This window comes from Miniopterus schreibersii (assembly GCF_964146895.1).
Source record: "Miniopterus schreibersii genome assembly, chromosome: 7".
NCBI lineage: Eukaryota > Metazoa > Chordata > Mammalia > Chiroptera > Miniopteridae > Miniopterus > Miniopterus schreibersii.
Genome location: NC_138108.1, coordinates 26,027,742 through 26,037,445, shown reverse-complemented (window position 1 = coordinate 26,037,445; position 9,704 = coordinate 26,027,742). Strand labels below are relative to the sequence as shown.

General features: G+C 32.0%; 1 protein-coding gene across 2 annotated transcripts in view; it reads right to left on the bottom strand.

Moving 5' to 3' along the window:
• Positions 1-434: 434 nt before the first annotated feature.
• PGAP1 (post-GPI attachment to proteins inositol deacylase 1) overlaps positions 435-9,704 on the bottom strand; it is a 53,507-nt gene continuing 44,237 nt past the window's right edge. Inside the window, exons 21-28 of one of the 2 annotated variants that reach the window (XM_081142136.1) lie at positions 8,822-8,912; positions 7,904-8,101; positions 6,850-6,985; positions 5,577-5,627; positions 4,916-5,103; positions 3,573-3,677; positions 2,030-2,164; positions 435-685 (exon numbers count right to left, since the gene is read on the bottom strand). In XM_081142136.1, coding sequence (XP_080998262.1) covers positions 517-685; positions 2,030-2,164; positions 3,573-3,677; positions 4,916-5,103; positions 5,577-5,627; positions 6,850-6,985; positions 7,904-8,101; positions 8,822-8,912 — 1,073 coding nt within the window. In that variant the 3' untranslated portion in view covers positions 435-516. Of the gene's footprint in view, positions 686-1,699; positions 2,165-3,572; positions 3,678-4,915; positions 5,104-5,576; positions 5,628-6,849; positions 6,986-7,903; positions 8,102-8,821; positions 8,913-9,704 lie in introns of those variants that run through there. The other variant, XM_081142137.1, reaches the window with a different exon arrangement.

The following is a 9,704-nucleotide window of genomic DNA, read 5'->3' as shown; positions in this document are numbered from 1 at the left end:
ATCCCATAAACACAATGATTATGGCTGTCAACAGAGGATTCAAATTAATGAATTTTCTAAAGTTCTTCCTGTATATTAACCTAAGTTCAAGTTAAGAAATAGTTAAATAACACATTCAATCTGTAATTTGAAGTACAATTAATCCATGAAAAAATAAAAGATACCATGTGTATAAAAGCTGTTTATGAGAATACATAAAGCTAAACACGGGCAGACGTGTCCTTATTGAAATACACACGTGGTAGGCCATGGGACAAGTGTGTAACCTATTAAATCCTCTTTCCTTTGAGGTACTGCACACACACGCTCTTTGTATTTTATCCCTTTTGCTACTTCTCTCAAATAAGAGCCTGGTATGCCTGCCATGTCTGCTATGAGGTTATCACTTCCCTTTAATGGAATCAGTAAGTGAAAATATGATTTCTTAACAACAGGCATGAAGTCGGGAAAGACAACAATGAAATCAAACAAACTTACAAGCCTCAGAAATGACAGCAAGACCCTCTTTAACTGACATCAGAAGAGCAAGGACCTGAGGAACAACTGAGAAGAGAAGCAGAGTAACCCTGTATAGGCAGTAATGTGGGGATAACCCTCCATAGGCAGTAACAGCTGAGAGTTTGTAAGGGAATCCAGATGCGATGGCAGGTAAAATAAACCTGGTACTCTAGGACATTCCTGGGCACTAGGAAGAAACAAGTTCACAGGTGTAACACGGGAATTACTGAGACTTAAGGACTTGAGAGGTTTTAGGTATTCACAGCATATACATCTAAAGGAAGGGCCCTATCAGCCAGGTATACCTCAGTCTGAGTTTATTCTTTCTTAAGGCAAAGATACCTAGCTCCATTACCTACTTCCTACTCTTCTAGCTAAAAGTGAGCCGAAATCTGAAATGAAAGAGAAATATTATTCTCTTATCTGTCAAACAGTAATCACCTTGGCAAATTAAGATTCCACTGTTAAATCTAGTGGCTAAAGCCTCTAATTTATTTAGGTATACTGTTTATATTTACACTATTAATGGGAACAGTTTGTTTATTATTAATTAATATTATAATTTTATGTATCAAATGTGGTACTGAACTTGATGATGCTAATTTCCCCCCAATAGTAAAAAACTGTGCAAACCTAGAGTGTTTTTCTGACCACTGGAATTTAGTTACTTTAATAATCCATCTTGACCTGAGGCACTTTTGGCAACCATGGTCAATGGTTAAACTGGTAAGTAAAATGGTATTGATTGAATAACTGGCCTGCTCCAATTCCAGTAAGTAAATACCTATAAGGATTTTCTTTAAAATTAACAATAGATCTCTTTAATAGTTTCCTCATATTCACCAAGAATAAAACTAAGATTTGTATTTGAAAAGTAACAAGAAAATTTCATTAAGCTTTGAGTTTGATTTATGTTTTCATCCATAGTGTTTCATTGGTTACTAAGACATCATGTTTCCTTAGAATAAAAAGGTATATTATTACAGATGTAAGAAAACCAAAGACCTACTCTGTTTATCATGGCTGCCTAAAATTGACAAAAGACTCTTTGTGGCCACTTCCTTTTTAAGAAACAAAACAGTTGTGAATTTCATCAATCTTTTAAAACTTATTTCATAATATATGTACTGTTGCAAATACAAAGTAACCCACTTTTCAGAAGAAAGTTTGATAAAATGAGCAAAATGCTTCAGGTGAGATTACAAAAAATGCTTTACATTTACTGTTTAGAAGATCCCTAGGATGGCCAATCAAACAGACTAGCTGATACGCAGAGTTCTCAAAGACCGCATCCACATCTTTTAACTAATTTAAAAAAAAAGACTAGTACACAGATGCCACACCACAAAACAAAATCATGCTTCAACTACTCTCTTCAAGCATTACAAAACTAATTTCCTATTTTCAATATTGTAAAAATAGACGTGTCTTCTCCAAAGGATCTTGTCCACATTGACAATCTGTGCAGTCCCTCTTATGACTGACCCTAATGGCAAAAATCAACATTATCATTCCTTAAATCCAACCTTACATAAAGTTGCATAATGCATGGAGTAAAAGAGGAATGAAGACAAAGCATGGAACCCTGTATAAGTGTGTGGACCCAAAAGCAATCACACCAACAGCCAGAGGAAGTGGAAATTGTGAAGTAGTCTTCAACAATTTACTGTAAAGAGAGAGAAATATACATTACATGAAGTACATCGTGAGCAAAAACAAAATATGTTGATCATTTATACAGTTTTGAGAACGTGTTCTAAGTGATTTTAGATGAAGTAATTTTTCATATAATGAATTTAACTGTCCATAATTTAAAAAATGACCAATCCAAGCCATATTTTGGTTAGAAAAGAGAAAAAATATTTCTATAAGGTAAATAACTAGTTTTGTTTAGTCTTTTAAGTTTTAACAGAAAAATACTAGTTGGACTTTTATTCAGCGATTCGACCTCAAGAAATCCACCCTAACAACAATATTTACTAAGACTTAGCTACAGAAATATTTAACCCTCCTTAAAATAACAAAAAAAACCCCAAACCACCCAACAACCCTCAACTAAATAAAAAAGGAACCATCCTTAATTTGTAAAAGGAGCATATAAGACAAGACACTAAATATTTTTAAAAGAAAAATACTGATAGTCCCTGACCTATGATGGTTAGGTTTACAATTTTTTGACTTGTCGATGGTGCAAAAATGATATGTATTCAGTAGAAATTATAATTCAAACTTTTAATTTAGATTTTTTTTCTGGCTAGCAATATGTGGTAAAATACTCTCTTGTGATGCTGGGCAGCAGCAGGGAGCCATGCAATCATGAGGGTAAACAACCAATACTCTCAGTGTAGTATTAAGTGCATTTTTGACATGGTATTTTCAATTTATGATGGGCTGGCTTACCACAATGCAACCCCATCATAAGTCAAAAAGCCGCTATACTATAGAAAGCATCTGTACTTTCTATCAGAAAAGACCTTTTACTTTGAAAATAGAGAAATTGAGGATAAGAGGGGTTAAAACACTTGCCCAAGGATATAGAGTTACTAGATAACAGCCAAGATTTAAACCATTGGTTGACCTGATTCTAGAATATCTGTGAATATCTGCCAGAATCAACTGAAAAGGCTTTGAAAGCAAACAGCCAGTCAATGAAAAGTCAGGTTTTACTATGGAGAATTTTAAACATAAACATACACAAGTAGACTAACAGTATAATGAACCTCATGTATCCATCATCCAGTTTTGAAAATTATCAAGTCATGGTCAAATTTACTTTATCTATATTCCTATCAGCTTCCACTTCTGTATTTTTTGGAAGTGAATCCTAGTCACCATATCTTTTAAGGGTTAACTTTTTAAAGAAAAACATTATTATATCCTAATAAGTAAAACCAATAATTAAGAAAACAAATATAATATACTTTCATATAAACTATATTTGCATTTACACCATAATTATTATTATAGCTTTCCCTCTAGGAATAGTCAAAGTATTAGGAAGAGCATGCTTCAGACATAAAAGGGTGATAAAGCCAGGAACAGATGTCAGAAAAAAAAAGATTAAACAACCATACCTTGATTTTATTGAAACATTGTAAGTATTTCCAAGAATTGCCATAGTTGGAATAAGGATAAATGCCAGAGGTTTACATGGATCAGGATTAAGTTTAAAGTAATACCTATATCAAAGAGAAGAAAATAAAACATAAATCAACAAAGCACGCCTGATCATTTTAAATGATCAGAATTAATCAAAGCAAATAAATTTCAAAACATACCAGTAGCAATACAGATATAAGAGAGCTCTCAACAGCTCATGAAATCTTTGATAAATAAATCTTTATACCAAACAATTATGTTCAGAAACTACTAAAGGAATTAAAATATTCACTATGAATGCACTTCCTTTTTATAAGTACGTGCCTGAAAGTTCATGTGAAAATTTTATAAAACAAATTATTTAAAATTTATTAAGACTGCTCTACTAAAAAAAAGATGAAATAAAAGTTTATATAAACTAATTGTTCCATATCTTTTTAAAATTCAAATTCTCATCTTTTGCATTTATCGATAATGAAACATCTATAGCCTTTCAAAATCATAAATTTGTGCCGCTTAAAAAATTCTCTCCCCAAATCTGTGTATAAAAATCTGGATCTTGAATAAAATGAAGGACTTAGGAAGGATATTAATATCTGGTAACCTGTGATTTAATTTATGACACTTATTTTGGTTATGTCAATTAAAAAAATACTTTCAGTATTGAGATTATCTAAAAGTTTTATATAATTTCTGAAAACTATATTGAGTAGAGGTTCAATTATTACTTGGATAGGTAGTCTGCTTTTCTGAAACAATTTGTCATTAAATAAATATTCCAGAAATATCTTGGTGGGCATTTCAGACACTTACTTGACTTAGGACACTTACCGGGTAGCAAAGAAAATGATGGTTTTCAGTAGTAAGATAGCTGATCATTTATTTTAGTTAAATGTTTGGGACACATTAGAAAAGTATACACCTCTTTCATTATTTCTAATATTTTTAAATGGAAGCATTCCTCCCCCCCCAATTTAAGAAAACAAAACTGATCATAAATTGAAAAACGCATAAAGCACTAGCATGACGAATACCTTAAATCAACAAAATAAAGCACATTTTCACATGTGTACATCAAAGAAGGACAAAGGTGACAATTCCCTCTTCTGAGGGGCAGAGTTTGGGAAGTTTATTTTCTGAAAGCTTATATTCTCATGGTAAGGGAAAAAATGTGAATGTGCTGAAAATAAATTTCAGGGGATTTATAGCTTCCTGTTCTTGAGGAAGTTTTATGGGCTATCAGGAATCCAGCAAGTTTCTACTTACAGATATTTATTGTTTGAGCCACATAAATTGCAATTATGTCAATAAAACGCACCTAAGATTCTTTAACCAGTAAATTAAAGATGGCATGCTGAGCAGTACAATCCAGGCTAGCAGGTTGATCACAGTGCTGTGCATGCGGAGACTATCTTCAGCATCACTGGCAGATAAACGAAGCGGGTGTACTGCAGAGTCTTTATGCTGATTGGATTTCTTTTCACCTCTTCGAGAGTGTTTCGGATTCTATAAAGCAGGAAAGTAAAAATACCAACATATTAAGTAAAATTTAAGTTTATTTTATTTAGAATCATATTCAATTATTTAATAGCAAAATAAATGCATCTTTCCATCATCAAGTGAATATAAAATACTGAAATTACCTCCTTTTAAAGTGGCCATCAGTTACAAAACTTTTATTCCTTTCACTTGCTATTTCCACTGTTAAGAATATATTTTCTAACTAGTCACTCAAAATAAAATTTAAAATGTAGTTTGTAATAACAAAACTGATAAATACTGACAAAGATCAAATTAAACTTAGATAATCTAAGTGTATTTTAGCATTCATTAGGCTCATTTTCATAAAATTACTTAAATCCTTAACACCTTTTAAACAGTGTAAAATCCCAATATTAAAAAAAAAACCACCCAAACTTTAAAAATTTCCCATGTTCTTTCATATTAAAGAGATGTAGAGTTTTGAAAATTAAACTTACCACAGTTTGGCTATTTTTAAAATTTGTTAGACTGGCTTGCAGATGAACAATCTGGGAAAAAGAAATGACCATTTCATTTTATTTTTATTTTGAAACAAAAACCAACCGTTTATATTAAAATTGAGAAGTATTGTAATCTAAAATTTTAAAAAATCTTAATTAAAAATTCCTTTAAACATTTAAAAATACTCTTTTAGAAAAGATAAATAATAACTACACATACTTGCTATCATGGATTAAAAAACAAAACAATACAAACTCCAGAGTATTGGGGCCAGTATATACTGTTATACCTTTTACATTCTAGAGCCTCTGTCTGAATGATACCTTGCTATAGCAACTTAAAAATGTCTTGTGAATAAAAAATTTGATTATGTTCAGTATAACATAAAGAGTAACATGTTTATACATTCTAAATCTTTGAAAATCTGAACTCAATTATATATGGTGGTGAAATGTTTACAAGAATCTGAGAGTCTGTAAGTTTAATTTACTAGATTTGCTTAAGAATTTGAGAAAGTTTTGCTTATTGGGTTAGTTGTCTGAAATATTCAGTTAAAAAACTCAAAACATTTTATTTATAAATCGTAGTAGGTCTAAATAGTTTTTTCTGATGAAAATAATTTATAATGCGCATTTTTAGTGTTAAAGTAGATACAAATAAACCTTTGAATAAGAGAGAAAAAAAATTATCCATTCTAGTATCAACTGTATCTACATAAGACTAATGTGGAAAGTATTCAGTGTATGACTTATATTTTCCTGCCAAGCCATCAGCTTTCTTGAAAGTGGTTTTTGCTTCCCCAGTAAAACTATCAGCCTAATTATTTTTATCATTGTCTTTTGATTCTTCAGCAACAACTGTAACATTATACATTATTTCAGCTTGACTGATAGCTTGAGCCTACTGACATAACTTTGTTTTGTCTATAACCCCTGTTAAGAGATAGGTATGAATAAAAATTGCTGTAGTAAAATGTTTTATAAAAGTTAACATTACTTGCAAGAGCAGGAAGCAGTTTGAAACAGATAATATCTTTTTCCCTATCCCCTTTTTTTGACTAACCCAACTCTGATTAATAATTTCAGTTTTAAAATATATAATTATCTATATATTTTAAATAACTAAGACAGTAAAAATATTTACACTTAAACCTGTTATACAAGATAAGATTATTTCAGTGGTAATTAAAATTTTTGTTAACACCTACAGGAAATTCTACGCCTGCCTGATACAAAGCCCAGTCATTTTTACTTTACTAATCTGACTTACCTTAAACACATAGTAAAGATAAGTAAGAAGTATGGCAAATGCTCCACAAGTTGTCCAACTAATTATGATCAAAACAATGGTCAAAAAGGGCAAGTCTGATGGTACTGTCTTGATATCTTTAGGAAGTTCAGAGGGCCTGGAAAAACAAGAATAAAACTCTTAAGTTATTTATACACTCACATACGAGAAAACAATGCAGTACTCTGCCAGTCTTTGCTGCTTACTAATATGGAAGTACCATAAGGTTAACAGTAAGATATTTTTTAATAAAGGCAGAGGGTGACATATATTTGATTGTAAATTCTGTAATATACTGTGATAGCTCCTCTTCCATTTAGATTCAGAATGGCTGATATTTGTACTAAGGAAGAAAAAAATGTTGCTAAAGATAATCAGTAATTACAGGCCCTGTACCACACATTTCTGATCTTGATAGGTGGAGAAACAGTCTCCTATTTCTTAAAGTCTCAAGATGACTCACACATGTGATGGTGTCAGAAGCACCCAGAAGGGTGGACAAAGCGTCACCCCAGAATGCCCTCTGCAACAGTAAGTCATGCAATGTGTTTGGTGAGGGCTGGCAAAGAGAACTAGGCCAATGGTTCACCAGAAAAGCCTACCAGTAATTTCAAATTATGTTTGTGGGCCTAAAATAGAACTATAGGCAATGTTTTTTGAACTCTTATACATTTCATCTAATCTGATCCTAAGTACCTCGATTGGAGCCTCTTGCTCTTGGGTTTGACTGAAAATCAGAATGAAAGCATTGCCAGAGAAATATTTCCTCCTTAGAAAATTTATAACAGCAAAATTTAAATACACTTGTGTAATCTGCCTAACATTTTTTATTAACTCAAGCAATAAGGTAAAAATCAAATGTAGCATTTAACTTGCAATAAATAATTATCTTTGACAACAACATAACTTTCAATACTAATCCAACATCTTTCCTTAGAAAGTACAGTCTAGTGAAAGCAAATTAATTTTAAGGATCGTCATCAGAATATAATTTTATTCTTAATTAGGAGAAAGCTTAAAATCATTCATTCTTTACCTTTTCAAAACTAGCCACAATGAAGAGAGGAGTCTCACAAATGCAGAAGAGAGTAGGCCACCCCAGTAGGCAGTACATGTTCCAAACAGAAAGAGAATCAAGGATACAAGGGGGAAACACATACTCTGACTAGTCAAGACGATGACATCTAATTCCGGTAATAGTAAAACATCCCATATTTCTTTAAACCACTTATACCTGTGGATAAAAGAAAATGTACAATTAAAAGCAAAAAAAGTCAACAACTGACATTCAAGGACTTAATATTTGACGTGTATGACCATTCACTGGAGTCTCCAAATTACCAAGATACTTAATTTGTAATTATACTAAAAAAGAAATTTCAAGTCATTTATCTTCCAACAGAGTCTACTAATCTTAAAGGATCTGAGTCCTGAGTTGCAGTACAGTGTTACTGCTCTCTATTGTTCTGTGTAAGGATTTTTTTTTTTTTTAAGTTATTAGAAAGCCAATGGCTAGTTTTAATGACAGAAGAAAAAAGATCTAAGCAATGGTTCTTAAGCAAAAACCAAATTTGTATAAATTTCTAAGTAGGGCAGAGAGATCTAAAATATACTTTGTATGGGAAGAAAGAAAAAGTAATCTGGGGCACTGTTCCTTCAATATCCTATAATGGTTGTATTCATGTTCTGGGATATTCAAAGATCATAGACCATATACATCCAACTGCAAATGTTAAAGGCCTGGTATACTTACAGTTGAAGTTTAGGTTGATATATATATAGTTCAATAATTACTTTTGAAATGATTATACTATTATCAGGCCTTTGTCTAAGAGAAAAATCCCATTTATTAAAACAAGTCAATTGCGATATTTGTATGAAACTTATATTTCATTATGAAGACAAACAATGTTTTATATACAAAATTAAAATTATCACAGATAATAAGACTTACCCCAACAGAAACTTAGTCATAATTACAAAAGGATCAACTTTGTATGGTTTGGCTTCTTTATCCAACATAGTGGCATATTCTAAGCAATGACCTGGTGATTTAAAAAAATTACATTTAGTAAAGAATTCACAGTAATTAAAGGTGAGACACATTATATCCTGCACTGTCTGTAAGAGCAACATACGTGATGTCAGAAAAGGCAAGGGTCTTCATTACTACCACAGAGACTCTTCAAAAGATGAAACGTTACTGTAATTCAGTGGTTCTCACACAAGAATGCACATTCAATCACTCATGAAACAAATTCTGGAAGCCAAGGCTGGGATTTCACCACCTGTATTTTCACAAAGCTCCAGAGGTGATTTTTTAAAAAAAAACTTTACTAGATATAATTTTCATACCACACAATTCATCTGTTTAAAGTATATGCCATTCAGTGTTTTTAGTATATTCATCACACATCCATCTCATCAATTAATCTTAGAACATTTTCATTACTCCCCAAACAAACTCTGCTCCCCTTAACTATCACCTCCAATGCTTCCCCATTCCTAGGCAACCACTAATCTAGGTTTCTTTCTTGGTAAATTGGCCTATTCTGACCATTTCATATAAATGGAATCATATATTATGTGGTCTTTTGTGACTGGCTCCTTTCACTTAGCATGTTTCCAAGATTTATCCATGTTGTAGCATGTATCAGCACATTTAATCCATTCATCAGCTGACGAACATATGGGTTGTTTCCACTTTTTAGCTATTATGAATAACGCTCCCATGAACATCTATGTATAAGTTTAGTGTGGGTGTATGTTTTCATCCCTCTTGGGTACACATCTAGGAGTGGAGTTGCTGAGTCCTATGGTAACTCTGTTTAACCATT